The sequence below is a fragment of the Hyperolius riggenbachi genome, chromosome 5, assembly GCF_040937935.1.
Source record: "Hyperolius riggenbachi isolate aHypRig1 chromosome 5, aHypRig1.pri, whole genome shotgun sequence".
Taxonomy (NCBI): domain Eukaryota; kingdom Metazoa; phylum Chordata; class Amphibia; order Anura; family Hyperoliidae; genus Hyperolius; species Hyperolius riggenbachi.
The window spans coordinates 368,952,546-368,977,380 of NC_090650.1; the positions used below are offsets into that span (position 1 = coordinate 368,952,546).

A 24,835-nucleotide genomic window follows, 5' to 3' on the forward strand; every position below is an offset into this window, starting at 1 on the left:
CTCTATTTATATGCATATTTAATATTTTCTAAGTACATTTTTGTTAAATAAAAGCAATTCAGGCTGTATGCAGAATGTGTTTTATGGGCTGGTGCACACCGAGCGGCTTTTTCAGCGTTTTCAGATCCACTTGCGGCTGCGGATCCGCTTGGTCAATGTATCTCAATGGGGTGGTGCACACCAGAGCTGGAGGCGTTTTGCAGAAACGAATCCTCCCGGGGTGAGGCATTTTTTGGATTTCGGATGCGTTTCTGCCTCCAATGTTAAGTATAGGGAAACCGCAAAACGCCTGTAAAACCGCTTGATGTAGCGGATTTTGATGCGGATGCGTTTTTTAGAAGCATGCGCACTTCCAGGTCAAAGTGTACTTCCTGTGTGGCAGATTTGCATGAGGGATTGTAGACTGCGCAGGAGGAAGATGGCAGCAAGGTGGTTTACCACTGAAAACGTAATAATTAAGATTCAAAACAACCCAGAACTGTATGATAAGTCATTGCCTGGATATAAAGACCGCCAAAGGGCTCATGAAATCTGGAACAACATTGCCAAAGATTTTCTTGGAGAAAAATGGAATACTTTGAGCCAAAAGGGCAAGGATTCTAAGAGTAAGTATATTTGTACATTTTTATTTTTTAATTTTCATTCTGCACTTTGCCGACAACATATCATCACCCCTCCCCTAAATGACTAATTCACCAATTAGAACTTTCATTATCACAGGTCTCTAGCAAAGCTGTTCTCTCTATAGCCATCTCTAATTTTAAGCAGCAGGTACATGTGTGTGTATGTACTCACATGTATTATGAGATAGGGTGCTATTTGACACTTTAGAGTGTAATGAATGATATAGACATACAACACGGTTTCAAGAATGTTTATTTGCACAATAATGATCATCAGGTAATGTAAGTAAATCGCACCCTGCAGGTTTTTAATTTCTTAAAGTTATGGCACAAAATAATCAGCTAATTTGTCTCTGTTTTGAATGGCAGAAATCGGACCACGTAAAGTAGCTGGTGGTAAATTTACTAGAGCACTGTTTGTAATATCCCCCTCTTCCTCCTCCATGGTCATGCTATCTAGTGTTCTCACATAATTATGCAAAATACATGTTGCCTTCACAACTGTTATAGCATACTTTGGTTGCATTTTTAGTGCAGTGTGATAAATGCGCCATTTGTTTGCAAGAATTCCAAACGCACATTCTACTACTTGTCTGGCTTTGGTCAGGCGGTTAACAAATACAATTTTTTTTCTGATTCATATCTCTTTGTGCATATGGTCTCATAACATGTTCAGACAGTGCAAAAGCCTCATCAGCCACAAACACACAGGGGTAAGGTGGTTCTAGGGTGTCAGGCCAGGGGCGTGGTGGTGGTAAAGTCATCTGGCCTGTGCGAAGCTTCAAGCCAAATCGACTGTGCTGGAAGACTGAGGAATCATGGGAACTTCCGTAAGCCCCAACATCCACATAGATAAATTTCAAATTAGGATCCACCACAGCCATGACAACAAGTGAGAAGAATTTCTTATAATTGTAATACAGACTGCCAGTGAATGCAGGCATAACCAGTCTGACATGTTTCCCATCAACTGCTCCAAGGCAGTTAGGGAAATCATGTTTTTGCCAAAAAAGCTGCATGTTAGCCTCCCACATAGGTACGTCAGGAGTTGGCATAAATTCCGGTTGCAGTACTTTCCAGATCAATTTGCAGGTGTCCAAAACTAGGTATCGGACTGTACTTCTTCCCATGAGGAATTGGTAATGAAGTGCTGCATATGAATGCCCTGTTGCCAGAAATCTGCAAAAGAAAAGAAATAACATGTATGTTTATTTTTATTCCTAGTTGGCCTCCTGCGGACAAGATGGAAGTCGGTCAGAGATAGTTACAAAAAGAAGATCGAAAAGCAATATCATGAATCCAAGAGTGGGTCTGGAAGTTCACAGCGAACAAAATACAAATATTGTGGCATATTAGAATTCCTACGAAAACATCATGAAGCGGCTGAGTAAGTATGGCGTAAATGTTAACCTATTGCAATGTTGGACAACTTCGCCAATAGAACAGTGAAGGAAGTAGTAGCCCCAGAATGCAATTTATTCGTGTTTAACGCATAATCTGCCATCAGTCTACCTACGTAGCTTAATGTAAGCATGGCATAGGTCCTGTTTAAAGTGAATATGACATGACCGGAATATGGACTGTTCATTACACAACATTACAGTTGCCTGACAGTCCTGTTGATATTTTTGTCTGCAGTAGTGTCTGCATGCATCACACATCTGTAACACACATCTACCTAAAACATTGCAAGTTGACTCAGTGCAGCTTTGCTCTATGCTTGATCAGGGGCTGTGTCTAAAAGCTATGTACACAAATTATCACAAAAATAGACAGGCAACTGCTATTGTTTGGCAATGAAAGATGCATCGCATTGTGCGAATATATTTGCTTTTACATCCATGGCCACTATTAAAAAAACTAATGTTGTGCTTTTCCCTTACCAAAGAACTGAAGATAGCCTACCACCTGATCCTGAGGAGGACGATTTAGAGGTGACCCCGCACACCAACAGTGATTTTGAAGGGGAAGAAAACACTCCACAGGATGTTGACACTGCTACAGTGGAAGACAGTGACTCTACTACCCCAGATCACACACCACACAGCCCAGCGAGTAGTCGGACACGCACAACTGTCAGGTGTAGTAGAGGTGTGAGGCTAGCTACACAAGGCAGGAGAATAGGAAGAGGTATGAGCAGGGCTGAATACGACCAGAAGCTGATTAGTTCAATAGAAAAGGCTGTTGATCATATGGAGAAGCGAGAGGATGAAATGAAACAGCTTAAAGAGCCATGCACACAGTATATTTTAAGTTTGGTGCCATTATTACAAAAAGACCCACCTGATAAGCAATTGGCAGCCAGACATACCATCTCTGAGACACTGGGGAGATTCTTAGCACCTGAGAGCCGTGCAGATGACAATGTACACAACTACTTGCAGCAACCACACCTGCCTGCTTCCAGTCAACAATATAATGCATACCCACAACTCTCTTACCATATGCAACGTAGTTATGACCCACCGCATTACCCACCAATGCATTTGCCAAACATGCCATATGGTCAACAGCCTCATTACTCTATGCCTCCACCTCAGCGCCCTGATCAAGGTAGTCGGTTTCAAACATCATCTATACACAGTGACTCTTCAGTGTACACTGATTTAACATCTCACAGCCAGCCACAAACCAATGCTGATTCAGCTACACCTGCTTACAATCATGGCCCTGGTAGCATGTGTGATTTGCTATCACAACATGACTAGTACTTTTGTTATTTGCTCTTTTATATTTTGTGTTATGCTCTGATTTTGTCCTTATTTTACATTACCTCAATGTTATGAGGAGTCGTTCAGTTGGTGTGATTGCTAGGCGAATGTTAGTGTCTTGGCGTTGAAGGGCATCCTTCAGTTTGGACAAAAGGGCATCAAAACTGCAAAAAAAAATTCCATGCTTATGTTCTGATATACTGCTGTTTGTTATATAAACATTTTTATTTTGTGGCATATTACTTTTGTTGATGAAAAACAAGTATGGGCAACACATGTCCAATATCATACAGTATTTGCCCAGAACAACAAACCATTAAAGCTAAAGATGTGGTTCAAACATTGCTTCATTACTGTGTCCCAGATGGTGATTGTTGCTTGACAGTCATATACTTAATTAAGTATGCTCCAGGAGTATGTAAGGTCATAATATGCTCCAAATCTTATGTGTAAACTATGGATATATACTATAGTAGTTACTGGCTTCTGAAAATGAGCTGGAGGCCTTATGCATTGAATGCATAACACACCAGGATCAAGTATAACAGTAATTTGGTTAGCTCATGTATACACCTGATTGATTAATGTGTTGTGTTTCAGATTTCTGTCAAACACAGTTAACTAAGGGGCAAAAAGTGCTTCAAATACCATTCCTCCCCAAAATACTTAGCCCCATGATAAAGATAACTGGAAACTATTCTTACCTGGACACAGACATTCGGGTGTAGCCAAAAACCTTGTCTGGATGCTGCCTCAAATCTCTATACAGGGTCCTAAATTGACCCATCCTGCGCCGCTGTTGTAGCATGGGATGCACCCAGAATCTCCGTGTCCTTGGCCTACGTCTCATATATGCTGCTACACAGAGCAATAACAGCACATCAGGAAACATTTTCAAAAACAAGTAACTCTTCTCTCAAAACCACAGTGTCACCTCTCCTGAACTAACCCACAATGTTGTTAAGGACCCCACCCTTTTTATATTGTTTTTTTCACTTCAATTGCTCAATGTGCTTCACATGTGTCATCAATATATCTCACTTTAACCCTTTGTTTAAGGTCTTTCAACCTCTTTACATGAAAAACGCAAAACGCAAACCGCTTCAAAAAACGCTAGCAAAAACGCATGCAAAAACACAAAACGCTTGCAAAATGCGCCCAAAACGCGTTTCAAAATAACAAAAAGCGTTGCAAAAAACGCTAGCGTTTTGCGGATCTGCTAGCGGTTTTTGGTGTGCACCAGGCCTAAATGTTTATTGATCAATAAGTTATTAAAATCATTAAGGGACTGGATTTTGGCAGTGGGTACTTATCCGTTAGCCGGGCGCATCCTCTAGGTGGCGACAAAACTCCACCAGAGTTACATCTTTCCCTACTATCCATGTCGGCCTGGAGGGGGAATAGTAATTAGCGCCACCTGCTGGATGCGCCCGGCTAACGGATAAGTGCCTGGCAGTGTTTTTGGATCCCCGACAATCCAAAAAAACACTTTGCCAATGTAACAAGTGTTGGGGCAGGGCCAGATTTGTACTCTTTACCGCCCAAGGCCGCTGTCGCCAGCCACCCCCTCCCGTATAGGTAGCCAGATGACTCCTCCCCTCTTTCCCTCCAGTATAGGTAGCCAGATGACTCCCTTAATCCCTCCTTCTCTCACTCCCCCCTTTCAGTATAGGTAGCCAGTTCGTCTTCACACCGCAGCAGCCATCAGTGTCGCTCATTTCTCCGCTCGTCTCCAGCGCAGAAGCTTTCGCTTCCTTTCCGTCTCCAATGCTGCCAAGTCCGTAGCTGCCCAACACAATGCAAACGTGCACAGAGAGCAAGATGGCTGCTGCACAGGCCGCTGGCAGCAGAGTACCACGGTCAGGCACTCGCCTGTTCTCCCTGCATTGCAGCATTTCCTAGCTTGCAAATGCTGCATAAATTCAGCCTGCTGCTTGGTGCCCCTACTCCTGTGGTCCCCTAGGCCATGGCCTAGGTGGCCTTGGCCTAAATCCGGCCCTGGTTGGGGGACCCACTAGTGCGATTGCAATTAGAATTAATCACAATTGCAGGACACGCAGCATTTTGGGGGCATTAGCTCTCAATGCTGTATAAAGAAGTGATGCAAAATTGCCTTGAAACGAGATTTTGCAGCGGTCTGGGGGCCAAGTGTTTAGAATTTTAAATAAAGTTAATTATTCTTACATGACCGGCCTGTAGCCCCACATCCTAGCAGAAAATGTCACAGGTGCTTCTCTGATTGGTCCAAGAAAAGCACCTATGACCTCTTTCATTAGGGGGCGGGGCTATGGACAGATGACAGACATTGAGACACCTGGTAAGTGTAATTTGAAAAAAAATAAAACATTAATCGAAAGAGATGTGCAATTTACTGTAAAGCACTTACACATCAGACCCAAACGGTATCCCAATCACACTAGAAATCGCTGCGCACAGTGCTTGCTAGAAATGGAGCGAACGGATCGCTGGCGGACAGTTCCCGGTGAATTTCTGCTATTCGCGTTCTCTGCCCCCTATACATAATCATGGAGCCTAACTATGACCCCTTACCTCACAGTCAGCAGACACATAGCAGCCAATCAGCTAGCACCCCCTCCTGGAACCCCCACTCCCCTATCAAAAAGCAGTTGCGATGGCCATATTGCATTCATTTTCTGCTGGCTGCTGACTGTTACGCACCATTCACACTTGAACGTTTTGCCGGCGATTTTGGCAAAATGCTCAAGCGCTAGAGCTTTTTAAAGCGCTAGTGCAATAATACCCAAAACGCAAATTTGTAGTCTGCACCATTTTCAGGCGATTTTCTGGCGTTTAGTGCTATAGAAGAGCTAAACGCGATTGTGAAAAGATCGCCAAGTGTGAATGGCGATTTTTTTTCGCGTTAATCGCCAAAAATCGCCTGAGCAAAACGCTAGCAAAAGTGCCAGCATTTTGAGTTTTGCAAGTGTGAATGGGCCCTCAGTTAGAGCAGGGTCAAATTTGCTGCAGATAGGTAGGGAACGCATTAGCTAGGCCTGTGTTCTTGTCCCTCACTTGCTGTGAAAGCATCCCAAACAGCCCTTTTGAGGGCTAGCACATCAGTCTCCTGTGTTTCTTTGGTGTGTGACTCTCCACAGCTCACTGACACCCAGAGCTGTGTGCACACTACTGCTGATGCCTCATTATGTTACAGGCACAGAACCACTCCAGTGCATTAATATTTCACTGTGTTCTGATAGTACTATTGCATTCCTCTGTGTGTGACACTCCACAGCCCACTGACACCCAGAGCTGTGCATAATGTGATTTTCCTTTAGGGATTAAAACCCGACTTTTCGTCAACTCTGTCATTTTTGGTGAGACTTTTGGCATGGATTCCCCTCTGACATGCCACAGTCCAGGTGTTGAAATAACTTTTCCATCACTTGAAATAACTTTGAAATAACTTTTCCATCACTTTTGTGGCCAGAAACAGTCTTTGCAGGTTTTAAAATTCGCCTGCCCATTGAAGTCTATGGCGGTGACATGTTCGCGAAAATTTGCGGAAGTTCGTGTTCGCTGTTTGCGAGCAGAAAATTCTATGTTATATAGAGCTTGCGCGATTTAAAAGCACTGCAGCAATTCCTAGTGGGTTCCAGCACTGATAGTTGTTGCAAATCCTATTGATTATCATTCCAATGCATCTGTCAAAGGATGCGAGTGAAAAGTCGTTTCTTGAAGGTGATATGTTGGAGGCAAGTAAAATGATCAAATTTTATGGACCTGAGTGACTTTGAGAGTGTGTTCCCACTATAGCCTGGTATACACATCCAATTTTGATTGGCCACTGAGTGTCCAATTATACCACTTCCGTGTAGTATGAGAGCTTGACTACAAAATCTGTTCATAGTATTCAAACTTTTGGCGTTCATAGTACGTGGAAATGGTAAAACTGGGCATTGAATACCCAATTAAAATTGGATGTGTGTACCACCCTTATCACTGCCTATGCAGTTGTATGGGCATGTTCACTAGCGATTGATGGGGCGCTTTGTAAGCAATTTTAGGAGCGATTTTCCTGCTCCTATGCAATGCATTAGAGTGGAAAAACTCCCAAAATGCTGCATGTCCTGTGATTGCAATTGCTCCAGTGGGATCTGCTCCATCCACTTACATTGGCAAAGCGTTTTGGTAAATCGCTAGTTATTGAAAGTGATCACAAAATGCTGCCAAAACCGCTCAAGTGGGTCCCAGCCCTAAGGTTGTGTTGCTGTATGTGAACCTTCTGCTCATGTAATTGTAAGGCACATTGCTGCATTGGAACGGACCATGTTACCCCAGTGCACCTTCTACAGTGCATTACTGGATAACGTGCTAAAACGCACATGTTGATGCTATGAAAATAACATGCATGTTAACATGCAGAGTTTTTCCATTGGATATTGTTGATCATGGAGACATTTCAGTGATAAGAACGTTGCTTCTTTCTGGCTCATTAATTCTTTCTCATTTGGGAACATGTTCTGTAATTTTCATGGGCTGCCTTCTAATGTAGTTTCCATGCATACTAGATGTACTTTGCTAATGAACGATACATTTTGTACATTTTTAAGATATATATAATTTTTTTAAAGCCATTTATGTTAACAGAAAGCAGTAATTCAGAATGTGTATTAAACAACCACACTATTAAGAGCACTGACAGATGGTGCAAATAACATTGATTATCTCATTAAAATAGCACCAGTCAAATGTTGTATTAGATTAAGCTGAAAGTGAAGTCAATTCTTGAAAGAGATGTGTTAGAAGAAGGAAAAAAACAGCAAATGTGAGGACCTGAATGAATGAAATTTAAGCACACCTGAACGAAAAATTGTTCAGACAGAGGCACTTGGCATAGTACCAGACCTGTTTTGTATATGCTCCATCTTTGCCTGAGGAAGCGGATCACTATCGTGAAACGCGTTGTATTTTACTGGAGTTTGTAAATAAATTGTTTTGCTGAAAATTGATCGGCATTTTCTTGTGTCTGCCCGGAGGATGTAAGTCCACCACTTACCTCTCATTTTAAATGTTTTAGATCTTTTTATCCTTCTGGCGCCTCTGTATCCATACTACGTCATACATATCCACTCTTGATGAAGGGGTGTTACCCCTTTTTTCCTTGATCTAAGGAGAGCGACTTCTTAATCCTGAGTGGGGGGCAGGTCTAATCTCCTCACCTGCTGATATAGTGGTTGCCTATGCGGTAACCCTGACTTGTGAGTAGAAACCAGAAGAAGAATCGCACACCACTATGGAGGTGCAGGACCGTAAATACAGTCAATAGCAAATCCAGAAGGTCCACACACACTTATTCAATGAACGTGACACAATTCCATTCCATAGACCAACGATTCGTTTCGGGGCCCCGAGGGGTCTCCTTTGTCAAGGTAATAACACAGAATGGTAACCACAAAGTTACGAATCAAATGGTTGGTCTATAGGATGGAATTGTGTCAAGTTCATTGAATAAAAGCAGACTTGGTCTACAAGTGAGTGTGCGGACCTTCTGGATTTGCTATTGACTAACGTGTGAGTATACTGCACAAACTCTTTCCACACACCTTCATTTGCCAGTGCATACTACACTATATTGGACTCTTGGTATCCCTCTTTTTGTTTTTCCTGAACAAAAAATTGGATTTTTACTTATCTGAGGGTTCTTCCTAGAGATAGCACGAACGGCTAGTATTCGCGCGAACAACACCCATTCACATCGAAATGCGAACTTTATGCGAGTTTGACCCCGCCCCCTATACTACATAATTGGACTAAACTTTGACCCTCTACATCAGTCAGCAGACAGATGGCAGCCAAGCAGGCTGCACTCCCTCCGGGAGAACCCCCCCTTATATAGTCAGCAGCGTGGGCCATTTTCTTACTCTGTGTGCTGCTGTATTAGTGCGGGAAGGGAGGGACATTGGAGAGATAGGGAAAGCGATAGTTAGGAGGTCTGTTAGCTTGCTCCTTGCTGATATTTATCGCTGAAAAGCACCCCAAAACAGCTCTTTTGAGAGCTAATGTTCTTGTGATGTGTTTTTTTTTGTGTGGCCCACTGACACTGGCTGCATATACAGCCCTGTCTGTTGCAGCTGGCCCTTGCTAATTGCTATACTGTGCCAGGCCCAGCACATTCAGTGCCTACCTTTTTACTGCACCTGTGTGACTGCTGCACATTGTATTATAATACCAGTCACTGCATACCTTTCACTGCACCTGTGTGACAGCACATTGTTATACCAGCAGTCACTGCATACCTTTCACTGCATCTGTGTGACCGCATGCTGTTTTATATACCAGCAGTCGGTGCATCCATTTTCACTGCACCTGTGTGACTGCACATTGTTCATCTAGCAGTCACTGCATACCTTTCACTGCACCTGTGTGACTGCACATTGTTATACCAGCAGTCACTGCATACCTTTCACTGCACCTGTGTGACTGCACATTGTTCTACCAGCAATCACTGCATACCTTTCACTGCACCTGTGTGACTGCACATTGTTATACCAGCAGTCACTGCATACCTTTCACTGCATCTATTATAGCAGTGGCCGCTATAATAATTTTTCTGGTGCGTGTACATGCCTACCTAATTTTTCTGGCTGCACTACGGCTGCAACAACAAAACAAAAGGCATGTACATGTGTCAATTCCCCTTCGTGATCATTACCTTGCCGCGGTGAAGGGGCTCGCGTATCACAATAAAGCAATGACCGGCTATATGAGTGTGTTGGGGGGCACACCTGACCCAAGATAATAAGGTCGTTGCTTCATTGTGAACAGACCAAATTGGATCAGCTGGACACTCAGTCACTGTTGTTCTGTCATTGAGCTACCTCAGCCCGACCATATGGGTTTGAAAACCGCCATCGCCTGCACTCTCGCCATGGTGCGCACCAGTCCAGCATGGTCATCACTACACAAACAGCTGTTTGCGGTGCGTTACACAGTGAGTTTGGTCTGTCAGTGTGAAGCAGTACACTAATTACACTACCTGATTGATGTAAACACACGCAAGAAGTTTTAAAGCACTTTATGCCTGCAATTTAGCAATGCAATGTGATTTCTGCCCTTAAAACCCTGCTGTGCGTCAAATCCTGAATTTTCCCCGGGACTTTTGGTGTGTATCCTACTCCACCATGCCCCCCTCCAGGTGTTAGACCCCTTGAAACATTTCCATCCCTTTTGTGGCCAGAATTAGTGTTTGTAGTTTTGAAAGTTCGCCTGCCCATTGACGTCTATTGCAGTTGCAGAAGTTTGCGTTTGATGTTCGCGAACCTAAAATCGGAGTTTCGTGCCATCTCTAGTTCTTCCAGCCCCCCATAGTGTGTCAGGTCCCTCAGCGTCCCCTGGGCCCCTTTCAGTCTCCCGCTGTCAGCTCCATCTGCGACTGGAGCTCTATTGCGCATGCGTGGCCCTATCTCTGCACACACACAATCGCGCTCTCTTCGCCAGGAGCATTCTGTTCATGCATAGATCATTCTTTTGAGCACCGTTGCCAGTGACGGGAAATCATCAGAGCTGGTCAGAGTATCTTTAGAATTCATAACAGACTCCAGTAACATGGATGTTTTCTGTAGTACATAATATTCAGCCAGACTTGTTAGCATGTTTCAGTGTTTTCACTTAATTGTTATTTTAGATCTTTATTTTTTTTATTTCATATATACTCCATTTATGAGCAGAGTTAAATTATTTAAAATACCGTAAACACATGATGTACCTGCAAAAGAATATGACATACTTACCTCGCCGTCAGTTCCTCTCAGAAGCTCACCATTTTCTTCTTACAACGATTCATTCCAGTTCTGTCAAGAATTTGTCAGAACTGAAATATATCAGTTGCTGTCAGTTATATATCAGTTGTTGTGTGTTATAACTGACAGGACAACTGATGAGCAAGGTAATGTCCATGTTTCCCTATGGCTCAAGTGGGCGATATTATAGTTTAACAGTGTGATGACCAGGAAGCTGTTATTAGGTAATGGACATTTTCAAAATGGGGGATGGAGAATTCCATTGATTACAGTGGACAAACAAGATGCAGGAGTGGAAAAAGAGATTGATGAGTGGACTAGAGGGGGAGGCAGGCCCGGATTTACCTCACAGGAGCCTATAGGCACAGATGTCCTGGCACCCTAGACTTCTACCTCCATGAGCCTACAATCCCCCACCAAACTGCACCACAAGTGTGCTGGCTGGCCCAGCTGTCACTCCTCCCTTACTTTCCTTGCCCATAATAGGTAGCTACAGGTGTCCCTTAGTATTAGGTAGCCCAAAGTTACTCAATATTAAGTAGGTCACTCAATATTAAATAGCTAGAGGTGCCCCTCAGTATTAGGTAGCCAGTGGAACCTCATTATTAAGTCGCTAGAGGTTCCCCTGACTGAAGGGAGATCTTGTCAGTGGAATGCCGAGACCCGGGTGAGTTACCTCTCATTTACACTGTGCTTGGGACTCTGCATAAGGAAGGGAGGAGGGAGGGGCTTCGGGGAAGGGAGTGAGATGCCTTTTCACCATCAGGCGCCTGTAGGCACGTACCCATAGTGCCTTATTTGTAAATCCAGCTCTGGGGGAGGTAAGTATGACCTATGTTTGTTTATTTTGACTTTTTATTTTCAGTTCAGGTTCACTTTAAGCTGAGACAGAAGGGAAAACATGGGAAACTATCCACACACTTTAAAACAGACATTTCGGATGCAGAAGCATCACTGCACATAAAACGTAACATTTGGGAATCAGCCGGTATATTTAGATTTGTGCTGGCAGATGGGTTTTATCCGTAGTGGAAATATAAATCTTACCCATAAATAAACCATCATAGGATTCTTTATCCCTGCGGTGACTACAATATGATGAACTCTGTACAGCTAGCTGCTGAACGACAGCCACAGATAGAGACCTATGAACAGCAAGAGTTCTCATTGATATGCAGCTAATAATGAGTAAACCTTAATGATATGCGCTCTGCTCCATGCTGATCCTCCTGCTTGTGACGGGATGAAGGGCTAATCACAGTCCCCCAGGAACCGCTCACCCCCTTTCTACAAAATCCAGCTAATAAGTAAAAAACGTTCCGTGCTCTTTCTGTGTGATTACAGCAGAGGGTTTCGGCTTGTTCTACATGCTCCCCAAGGCTTACTGTTGGCAGGTTCAGGGGGTATTACTGTTCCTCATAGCAGTGGAAAGGTTTTGTAAATAATAATCCTTGTGGAAAAACAGATCTTGCCAAAGAATTATAGTTATTTGAAACATGAAGATTTTGAGGAAAGCATTTGTACACTGTTACAGTGAACCCGAGGTGAAAATAAACTCATGAGAAAAACTATTATATTATCTTCCTACTCCTAAAAATGACTGTTTTTAAAGTATCCCAGGGTTTTCCTTTAGCAGCGTTTTAAGGGCAGAAATCACACTGCATGCTAAATTGGAGGCCTAAAGTGCTTTAAAACATCTTGCATGTGTATACATCAATCAGGTAGTGTAAATTAGTGTACTGCTTCACACTGACACACCAAACTCACTGTGCAACGCACCGCACACAGCTGCTTGTGTAGTGACGGCCGTGCTGGACTGGTGCGCACCATGACGAGAGTGCAGGCCATGGCGGTTTTCAAGCCCATATGGTCGCCGGGCTGAGGTAGCTCGATGACAGAACAACAGTGACTGTCCAGCTGATCGAATGTGGCCCGTCCACAATGAAGCAATGATCTTATTATCTTTCCTCATCATCTGACTCCTCCTCCTCCCCACTCTGTGCTGCCGCAGGTGTTGAGGAAACATCTGCTTCTGCTGAGAATTGATTCCACAACTCTTCCTCCTGTTCCTGTTCACGCTCCTCCACAGATCCACCGCTCTATGCACGGCACGCTCCAGGAAGAAAGCATATGGGATCAAGTCGCTGATGGCGCCTTCACTGCGACTCACCAGGTTTGTCACCTCCTCAAATAGCCGCATGAGCCTGCAGGCATTTCGCATCAGTGTCCAGTACTTCGGCCAGAACTTCCCCATCTCCCCAGACCGTGTCCTTTGACTGTAGTTGTAGAGATACTGTTTGACGGCTTTCTCCTGTTCTAGCAGGCGGTCGAACATCAGGAGGGTCAAATTCCAGCGAGTTAGGCTATTGCAAATCAAGCATCTCACCGGCAAGTTGTTTCTCTGCTGAATATCGGCAAAGCGTGCCATGGCCGTGTAAGACTGCCTGAAATGCCCGCACACCTTTCTGCAACAAGCAAACTGCAGCGAGTCCCTGTGGAATAGGCCTAGTCAGGTCTATGTTGCCGGTGCACAATCCCTCTGTGGGTCACCACTCCACACACGGTTCAATGTAGTAAATATGAAGGAGGCACTCAATTGGCTTCAAACTTGCGTTTTATCAAATTCCAGTAATACACGATATGTTTCGGGGCATATCCCCTTCATCAGGCGTACATATATTGAATGGCACACAGTGAATAAATACATACTTCTAACCACCACACCCTAAATTGGACCACCTCCATCTTGTCAGCTGACAAGTCAACTGATCACTGACATCACACAGTCTTGTTAACCCCTTAGGGCACTAATCAGAGGCATTACTATATCCGTCTACCTCGGTAAACCTGATTAACAAATCAAATTACTGCATCTTAGGTAAACCTAATACAGACAATACTGCGAAAAACTTCTGTTGCAAATATTTGGACCACAGATCCATCTTACCACCCTTCAACCGACACCCCCAACCAATCACGATGGTGTGTGTCCCATTAATACCTGGGGATTGGAGAGAGAGAGAAATTAAGTCAGTAACACATAATACAGCATCATAAAAAACATTTCAAGCTGAACATTTCATTCATCCCCTTGGGGTTGATGGACTCCAACTTTCTCATCCACCGGGCCTCCTTCTGAACGAGAATCCGGTCTCTGTTCTCACCTCTCTGCAGCGGTGGTACGTGGTCCAAAACTAGCCATCTTAACTGTGACACCCTATGTCCGCATTCAAAAAAATGTCGGGCTACTGGGGTGTCACAGCTTTTTTCTCCTGGCTTATAACCACGAATGTCACCCTTATGCTCCTGAATCCTAGATTTTACTATTCTGGTGGTTTTACTTAGAACATCCCACAAGGGCATTTCAAGGCATAAACAACAAACATGCTGTTGCATGTATACATTGAGTTAATCTTTATTCTGACACCAGAGTATGGATGTTCAACATAAGCGCCTTTTATAATTGCATGGCAGCAATTACACTCATAGTTACATAGTTATTTTGGTTGAAAAAAGACATACGTCCATCGAGTTCAACCAGTATAAAGTACAACACCAGCCTGCTCCCTCACATATCCCTGTTGATCCAGAGGAAGGCGAAAAAACCCTTACAAGGCATGGTCCAATTAGGCCCTAAAGGGAAAAATTCCTTCCCGACTCCAGATGGCAATCAGATAAAATCCCTGGATCAACATCATTAGGCATTACCTAGTAATTGTAGCCATGGATGTCTTTCAACGCAAGGAAAGCATCTAAGCCCCCTTTAAATGCAGGTATAGAGTTTGCCATAACGACTTCCTGTGGCAATGCATTCCACATCTTAATCACTCTAACTGTAAAGAACCCTTTCCTAAATAAATGGCTAAAACGTTTTTCCTCCATGCGCAGATCATGTCCTCTAGTCCTTTGAGAAGGCCTAGGGACAAAAAGCTCATCCGCCAAGGTATTATATTGCCCTCTGATGTATTTATACATGTTAATTAGATCCCCTCTAAGGCGTCTTTTCTCTAGACTAAATAAACCCAGTTTATCTAACTTTTCTCGATAAGTGAGACCTTCCATCCCACGCATCAATTTTGTTGCTCGTCTCTGCACCTGCTCTAAAACTGCAATATCTTTTTTGTAATGTGGTGCCCAGAACTGAATTCCATATTCCAGATGTGGCCTTACTAGAGAGTTAAACAGGGGCAATATTATGCTAGCATCTCGAGTTTTTATTTCCCTTTTAATGCATCCCAAAATTTTGTTAGCTTTAGCTGCAGCTGCTTGGCATTGAGTACGATTATTTAACTTGTTGTCAATGAGTACTCCTAAGTCCTTCTCCAAGTTTGATGTCCCCAACTGTATCCCATTTATTTTGTATGGTGCTAGACCATTAGTACGTCCAAAATGCATGACCTTACATTTGTCAACATTGAATTTCATCTGCCATGTATGTGTCCATATAGCCATCCTATCCAGATCCTGTTGCAAAATGACACTATCTTCCTGAGAGTTGATGATTCTGCACAATTTTGTATCATCTGCAAAAATAGCAACATTGCTCACTACTGCATCTACTAGGTCATTAATAAATAAATTGAAGAGCACTGGACCCAGAACAGACCCCTGTGGGACCCCACTCCAAACAGGGAAAAGTACCCCTTTTCCCTGTCAGATCACTAATACATTGTTTCCTGGTTGACAGATCAACCCTGCTCACCCTGTCACGTATTGTTTTACCTTTCTTGTAGGAGAATAAAGGTGGCTCAGTGAATAGCATTCCAAAACTTGGGTCATGCTGAAGTATGGGCCAATACTTCATAACGACCCCCTTAATCATTCCAGACTGTTTACAGAATGTCTGCACGAACGGAATCTTGTTTTTACTCTGGTTGTTCCCCTGTCTACTACTATTCAATAGGTTATCTCTTGAGATTTGAGCCACCTCCTTCTCCACTTTCTCAAGCTCACCTTTCTTGTACCCCTTCTCTAGAAATCTGTTAGTAATCCGTTCTGCAGCAACTCTGTATCCATGGTCTGTGGATGCGACTCTCCTTGCCCTAAGATATTGCCCCTTAGGGATACCTTTCACCACTGCGGAGTTATGGAAACTGTCCGTTCTTAAAAGATTGTTGCGATCAGTCGGTTTCGTATACAAATACGTATGTAACCCCTGGGGTGAAACCAAGATCGCCACATCTAGATAGTGGATAACCTCTGTGGAGTGTTCCAACGTAAATTTAATGGTTGGATGCGCATGATTTGCGTCATCCACCATTTCCCTCAGAGTTTCCACTGGACCCTTCCATAAAATTAGAATATCATCCACAAACCGCAGATACCCATGTATCATGTGACAATATTTGGGATTCTCAATAAACATTGATTTCTCTAGTTTATGCATGAAAAGGTTTGCAAAAGAGGGAGCTACAGGGGACCCCATGCTCGTGCCCTGTTTCTGTAAATAAAAATCATCACAAAATTTTAAGTAATTATTCCTCAGTACTAACTCTAGGCAATCGAGGACAAAGTATATCAGGTGATGGTTCATTGTGGTGTCCAGTAATGCATCTTCTACCACATCCATCCCTTCCTCATGCGGGATTGAGGTGAATAAGCTCTGTACATCAAGTGTGGCTAAAACCAAACCTGACACCTGCCTGAGTGTTCTCAATCTTTGTAGCAAGTCTGTGGTGTCCTTTAAACACACCGGTATTGCCTTTACCAAGTCTTGCAAATACACATCCCCAAATTTAGATAGAGGGTAGAGCAATGACCCTATAGCGGACACAATGGGGCGACCAGGTGGGTTTTCCAGACCTTTATGGATCTTTGGCAATAAGTACAATAAAGGTATTCTAGGAGATTCCACACTCAAAAAGTCAACTGTATTTTTAGTAATGAGACCGTTCAACATTGCATCATTAATCAACATATCAATCTTTTTCTTAATATCCCATGTAGGATCAGCAGCACACTTAACATAGTGACCCTGTATTTGGAGTTGTCTTAGACCTTCTGCAATATAAAGTGCTCTATCCTGAACCACAGTGGCTCCCCCCTTATCTGCTTTCAGGATGATGATTTGATCATTTTGACTTAATGACTGCAGTGCCTTTTGTTCAGATGCACATAGATTCTGGCCTCTCACATCCCCACTTTTGGACCATGCTTTTTTAACCTCCTGCATTACCAAGCTCTCAAAGGTTTTTAACGCTGGTGAAGTAATGTCAGGAATCCATGTGCTCTTATTCCTTAAGACCTCAGTCTGCTGCACAGCTACTGTATCTTTAAAGCACATCTTAAGTTGTAAGTTCCTGATAAAGCGATGGAAGTCTACGTACACCTGATGAAGGGGATATGCCCCGAAACATGTTGTGTATTACTGGGATTTGATAAAACGCAAGTTTGAAGCCAATTGAGTGCCTCCTTCGTATTTACTACACACACCTTCCTGGACTGCTTTAGGACGTCCTGTAAGCTTGGGTACTTAGACACAAATCTCTGAATTATGAGATTCTGCACATGTGCCATGCAGGGTACATATGTCAACTTACCCAAATTCAAAGTCGAAATGAGATTGCCGCCGTTGTCACACACCACATTGCCAATCTCCAGTTGGTGCGGGGTCAGCCACTGATCCACCTGTTTGTTAAGTGCAGCCAGGAGAGCTGCTCCAGTGTGACTCTCGGCTTTGAGGCAAGACATGTCTAAGATGGCGTGACACCGTCGTACCTGGCATGCAGCATAGGCCCTGGGGAGCTGGGGCTGTGTAGCTGGAGAGGAGATCACAGCACCAGTAGAGTTGAACTGCCACTCAGCCAAGGAGGAGGACGACAGTGAAGAGGGTGAAGCAGGAGGAGAGGAGGTGGCAGCAGGCCTGACTGCAAGCCGTGGAGGTGTCACTAGGTCCGCTGCACAGCCACGTACTCCCTGCTTGCCAGCGGTAACCAGGGTGACCCAATGGGCTGTGTAAGTAATGTACCTGCCCTGACTGTGCTTGGCAGACCAGGCATCCGTGGTCAGATGGACCCTTGACCCAATGCTGTGTGCCAGAAATGACACCACTTGCCTCTCAACTTCATGGTACAGTTTGGGTATCGCCTTTTTTGAGAAATAATTGCAGCCGGGTATCTTCCACTATGGTGTCCCAATGGTCACAAATTTTCGGAAGGCCTCAGAGTCCACCAGCTGGTATGGTAACAGCTGGCGAGCTAACAGTTCCGCCAAGCCAGCTGTCAGACGCCGGGAAAGGGGGTGACTGGCAGACATTGGCTTCTTCCGCTCAAAGATTTCCCTCACAGACACCTGGCTGCTGCTGTGGGCAGAGGAGCAGGAACCGCTCAAGGTGAGAGGCGGAGTGGAGGAGGGTGGCTGTGATTGTGAAGGTGCAAGGGAGAAAGCGGCTGAAGATGATGCACCTGAAGGAGGATGAGGAGAAGGAGGGTGGCTTTTCTTTTGTGTGCTGCTTTTCCTCTGGTGCTCTTCCCATTGCATTTTGTGCCTTTTCTCCACGTGCCTTCGTAAGGCAGTTGTCCCTAAGCGGCTGTTGGCCTTTCCACGGCTCAATTTTTGGTGGCAGAGAGAACAGATGGCATTGCTCTGATCTGAGGCAAACACACACAAAAATTTCCACACCGCTGAGCCCCCATGGGGTGTGGGCACTATGGTGGCCTCAGCAGCTGACGTTGAAGGGCATGTTGGCTGGCTGTCCATAGGTGGCGATACATGGCACACTGCCACCAGCTGTTTCTGATGACGAGCTCCCCTTGCTTCTTTCAGCAACTCGTCTCCTCCTACTCCTCACTGACTCCCCCTCTGAACTGTCCCCTTGGTCATCGTGTCTCTTAGGAACCCACGTGCCATCCGTATCATCATAATCATCATCATCATTATCCTCCCTAGCTTCGCTTGCCTGAGACACCTCATAAACTGTACTTCATCATCCTCCTCCTCACACGTTACGTCCATAGTGTCGCCTAACTCAGACAAATGAGGTGGTGTAACTTGCTTAGCGCCTTCATCTCGTAACAATAATGGCTGTGCATCAGTTAATTCGCCACCAAATAATTCCTGCAAAGTGTCAAATGCAGCGGATGTGGTGCTTGTAGTAGCACTGGTGGCTGCGGAAGATGAGGTGTTCTGTGTTAAATAGTCAACCACGTCCTGACAATCTTGGGAGTTGATGGGACGTTCCTTCTTCTGAGCACTATACTTTGGTCCAGGGCCGCATGAAATCATGTCAGCACGACCTCGAACAGACCTGCCGGGTGACCTGCCTCTGGGTCTGCCCCTGCCTCTGCCTCTACCTGTTTTGTCCATATCGGGGGGGATGAAGTGAAAGATATGCACTGACTTGACTAATACAATGTGCAGTCACACAGGTGCAGTGAAAGGTAGGCAGTGACTGGTATTACAATACAATGTGCAGCTGTCACACAGGTGCAGTTAACAGGTATGCACGGAGTGGTATATTACACAGCGTGCGGTCACACAGGTACTGTGAACAATTATGCAATGACTGGTATTACAAATTTGCAGCTGTCACACACACAGGTACCATGAACAGCTGCAGTGACACTGCTTGTGCTCACATAGGTAGGTGGGTGCACTGAACAACAGGTAGGTATATGCAGTGATGGGTATTACAAATGCGTAACTGTCACACACACAGGTACCGAACAGGTACAGTGACACTGCATGCGCTTACGTAGGTAGGTGGGTGCACTGTGAAAAACAGGTAAGTATATGCAGTGATGGGTATTACAATTGTGCAGCTGTCACACACACACACACAGGTACAGTGACACTGCGTGCACTCACGTAGGTAGGTGGGTGCACTGAACAACAGGTAGGTATATGCAATGATGGGTATTACAACTGTATAGCTGTCATACACACAGGTAGTCACTGAATGTGCTGGGCCTGGCAGTGGCACAGTAGGAATTACCAAGGGGCCAAGGTCTCAGCAGCAGCTGCAACTGACTGACAGGGCTGTATATGCAATACAAGTGTCCGTGGGACACACACAAAAAAAAATAGATCACAAGAACAACATTACCTCTCAAAAGAGCTGTTGAGGATGAGGAGTGCTTTTTAGCAATAAGTATCAGCAAGAAAGAGCAACCTAACAAGCCTAACTGTAGCCTAACTAAGCTTTCCCTAATGTCTCTGCAGCACCTCTCCCTTTTCTAATTACTGCAGCCAAACGAGTGAGTGAAATGGCTGACCCTGCCTGCATTTTATAAGGGGGGTGGGGCTCCAGGACGGAGTGTAGCCTGATTGGCTACGCTGTGCCTGCTGACTGTGATGTATAGGGTCAAAGTTGACCCTAATGATGAAGTATAGGGGCGGGTCAAACCGCCATAAAGTTCGCCGTTCACCGCGAACGCGAACCACCGAAGTTTGCGCGAATAAGTTCGCGGGCGAACCGTTCGGGCCATCTCTACTACTACACAGTATTATAGAAACTGTATGGCAGCCTCCTGTTACATGTAATGATGGGTTAACATGGAGCCTCTCCATTGCAAGCAGGTGTCACTTATGTAGAGCCCACAGGGAGAATTTGTGGCTGCTCCAAATATAACTCACAGTATGGCACAGGATAATGCCTGTTTATTTTTATAGTCACAAATGCAAATTACTGTATGTTTATTTCCAGCAGAGAAAAAATAAACCGACAGTAAAGTGACAAGTGGGCAAAAAAAAAGCTAGTTCTTAAAGAATTATTGTTTTTAAATATTCCTATGATTACCTGCAAACCGTTAAGTCCATGATATGAAGGTCTATCAATGTCTTCCGCCAATGTGTGGCGAAAAACGACGCTGACGGTAATTAGCATTGGATGGAGAGAAAAGCCTCGTCTCACAATGACTGCGGAGACAATGACACACCAGGAAGCGCAGTTCAGGCAGGAGATCTGGGATGATTAATACAACAAGTGCACTGCCATATAAATATACAGCATGTCGCATGTTTCTTATTATGGCAGACGGGAATAAAATTATATTCTATCATTTCCGTAATGTCTGAATTATGCCTCTGTGGCTCATCATCTATCAAGCATTAGCGGTGTTATTTTGTCCATTCTTTCACTGGGATATATAAGACACAGGCTGTATTCATTAAATACTGTCTGTGCTGGTCTACAGCAACCAACCACGCCATCCCACTACTGGTAGTTACCATATATTCTATGGCAGCTTATGAGTGGCTGTTACACACAGTATTTTGGGTTTAAAACAAACCTGCATTAATAAGTGGAATACATGGACTGGGGCGTATCTATGGGAAGCAGCCCTTGCAACTGCAGGCGGGCCCAGAAGTTGGGAGAACCCCAAATACTAACCTTCCCTCTCTCAGATTCTCCAGATCCTAATGGCCACACTTGTTTTATGACCCATGTAAGATGGCCCCTTAGGCTGCGAGGGTCACCAAGGGGATACAAAGGAAGGGGTGTGAACATTCAGTGGCCTCATCAAAGGTTTGTTGGGGGGGCATCATGATTTATAGATACACCCCTGAATATGGACTTGTCTGCTATCTGTTTCTTATTTGTGGTCTATAGATTTTCTATTTCATGTTGTTGTCTCTCGTGAGGCAACAGGAAGCAGCATCTAAAAGCAACAGTTTGCCATTGGTTACACAGGGCTCTTTTTTCCTTCATCTATCTTATTTTTTTTCGGTATGTTGGTATGGTGTAGATCAGGGGTCCCCAAACTTTTTCTTTTAAGCGCCAGGTCAACATACTTCAAACTACTGGAGGGCTGGAAGGTACATAAAAATGATGTTGAAAAACATTACATTGAGTCTAGGCATTGATCCCCCCCCCCCCCCCTCCAATTATGCCCTGAGGAGAACTCCCAGCAGCAGCCATTCAGTCATACAGCACCTGTAGAACGTTTGTGCACCAGACAGTGAAGCATACCCAGGTGACAACCTGCCATCCAATTGGACAGCAGTGTCATCACCTGATGCAGAATTGGAAGCCAGTGAATGACTGCTCGCTGGCTTCTACAGTACGTGAATGGGTGATGCCAGCACTGCTATTCTATATGTGGGGCAAGACATTTCAAGGTGCAGAGGGCCACATTTATAAGTTATACATTTTTTGTTTGGGGGGCCAGTGGAAAAGCCTTGGAGGGCCGTATTCAGCCCGCGGGCCTTAGTTTGAGGACCACTGGTGTAGATGATATGAGATAGACTACTTATTCCACTTTTTGGGGGGGGGGGGGGGGATTTAGGGGAATCCCTGGAGAAGAGGCAATCTTCTTCCTCTCCAGAAGTGGCATTGCAAGGCAAGAACTACCCATTGTGGTGCTGATAGCAGTTTGGCTTGTAAGATTTAAGAAGAAATCAAGAATGTATTATGTAAGAGCATCTCTCCAATTATATCTCCCTAATTATATCAGTTATTGCTATTAACCTTATGAATTCTGGTTACTTTTTGCTTATAATCCGCTTTTAAAGATACAGCTTGTGTTAACAATGATAAACTGATTCCCCAGGCACAGCCCAAACATTCTATTGTCTTTAAAGAAAAAGTTTAATGTCCTTAAAGTGAACCTCCAGACTAAAAAGACAAAAACCGAGAGCCCGATATGGTGTAGTACGTTATTAACACGGAATTAATGAGAGGTAAGTATTATACTTACAAACATGGGTTACCGCTCAGGCAACCACTGTAAAGGCAGGTGGGGAGATTAAGCCTGTCCCCCTCAGGATTAACATGTCGCTCTCTGTGATAGGGGAAAAGGAGGGTGTATCACCCTTCCACCAAGGGTAGAAAACTGGATATATCGATGTACAGAGGCGCCAACAGGATAAAAATGCAAAATTGCAATAAAAAGTTTAAAATATTCAGGTGGTGGTGGTGGACCAGCCAACCTAAAGCAGACTCGATGCCGTTGATTGAATTAAACAATTTATTCATATACTCCAAGATACACTGCAACACGTTTCACGGGCAAGATCCCGCTTCCTCAGGCATTAAACAACAGGAGTATCACACAGCTATAGGTCCAGATCAGGCTCACCTGGACCTATAGCTGTGTGATACTCCTGTTGTTTAATGTTGTTTAATGCCTGAGGAAGCGGGATCTTACCCGTGAAACGCGTTGCAGTGTATCTTGGAGTATATGAATAAATTGTTTGATTCAATCAACGGCATCGAGTCTGCTTTAGGTTGGCTGGTCCACCACCACCACCTGAATATTTTAAACTTTTTATCCTCCAGACTAAAAAATCTACTCAGCAGCACTGAAAAGGCTTGGTGTTTCTTTAACAGTTTCACAGCATCAGAACTTTGTTTTTCTTACCCAAGCCTAATTTTTTAGCTGGACAGAAGCTAAGTTCCACCCCATCAAAGAAATCTGCCTGGGCATTTTTCCCCTGATGCTGTGCAAAGCATGATGGGATTTCTGATGTTGTTGTTCTCGATGCCTGGCGCGCACAGCTGGGAGGGTTAATCAGGACAAAGGACAGCTAAAAAATTGTGTCTCATGCTCCCTGTCACCTCCTATCAACCAAAAAGATGGCTGCCCCCATGGAATCACAAACATTTGCCTATTCTTTTAAAACAGGGTAGGTAAGAGATTATATTACCTATCTATTTTAAATAACATAACTAATGTAACTTAATGATAGTATGTTTGTTTAGGCTGACATTCCTCTTTAACCGATGGGCGTGGCCGCGGCGACAGCCCTAGGACCGCCTAACGCCGATCGGCATAAAGTCCTGGGGCTCTGTTTTGCAGGAGATCGCATGCAGGCTGCGTGCGCATCTTCTGCTCGGGGGGTGATAAGTCCCAGTGGGGGACTAATAAGATGGGGGAATGAGACAGGCTAAACTCTCTAAATACACACAGGGTGCATTTCTCTGTTTTTCTTCTGTCCTTTAGCAAGAGTTCAGATCCACTTTAAAGGGAACCTGAGGTGAGAGGGATAAGGAGGCTGCCATATTTATTTCTTTGTAAACAATACAAGTCACCTGGCAGCCCTGTTGATCTTCTGGCATAAGTAGTGTCTGAGTCAAAACCCTGGAGTATGGTTAATCCACTAAAAACGTGAGTCCGCTAAGGCAGAGTACTTGACCTGCTTCAGGCTTGTTCAGGGTTTATGGCTAAAAGTATTAGAGACACAGATGCGCTATATGTGCTACCTGAGAGCTACTGTTTTGTCCCCTGTTTTATTGCCTGATAAAGCGGGCTTGGTCCTGCGAAACGCGTTGCATCTATTGGGGTACTAATAAAGTGTTTATTTATGTCAGACAAGTAGTCTAGTCTGCTTTCGGAGGTAAGTCCACCACTGCCTCCCCAGCATATTTTAAAACTTTTAATTGTTGTTTTTATTCTGCTGGTGCCTCTGTTCATCAAAGTTATTAGAGACACAAGATCAGGAGGACTGCCAGGCAACTGGTATTGTTTAAAAGGAAATACATATGACAGCCTCCATATCCCTCTCACCTCGGGTTCCCTTTAAGAGAATCCAGAGAAAGACCAGCTCGACCAGTCCAGAACTGAATGCTTCTAGCAGGAACCTGTCACAGCTTCCATGGAAGAACCCAAGCACACAAAGCTTTTCAGTGTAGATTAAACCTAACTGTCATTTAATGAAAGAACTGATTAATTAGTATAGTCCGCCTACCTAATCACAATTGACTGGCAACACATTAACATGCTAAATGGTCTCTGCTCTATCTTACTAGATAGATGATCAGACTGACAAGCATGGTCACAAGGGTGGCCTCTGCTCCTTATAC

The 24,835-nt window shown here is 44.3% G+C and overlaps 1 protein-coding gene across 1 annotated transcript in view; it reads right to left on the reverse strand.

The window, feature by feature from the left end:
- Window positions 1-887: 887 nt before the first annotated feature.
- The window catches only part of LOC137519431 (uncharacterized), a 75,542-nt gene continuing 51,594 nt past the window's right edge, over window positions 888-24,835 (reverse strand). Inside the window, exons 3-4 of the mRNA XM_068238384.1 lie at window positions 3,397-3,498; window positions 888-1,802 (exon numbers count right to left, since the gene is read on the reverse strand). Coding sequence (XP_068094485.1) covers window positions 1,235-1,802; window positions 3,397-3,498 — 670 coding nt within the window. The 3' untranslated portion in view covers window positions 888-1,234. The remainder of the gene's footprint in view (window positions 1,803-3,396; window positions 3,499-24,835) is intronic.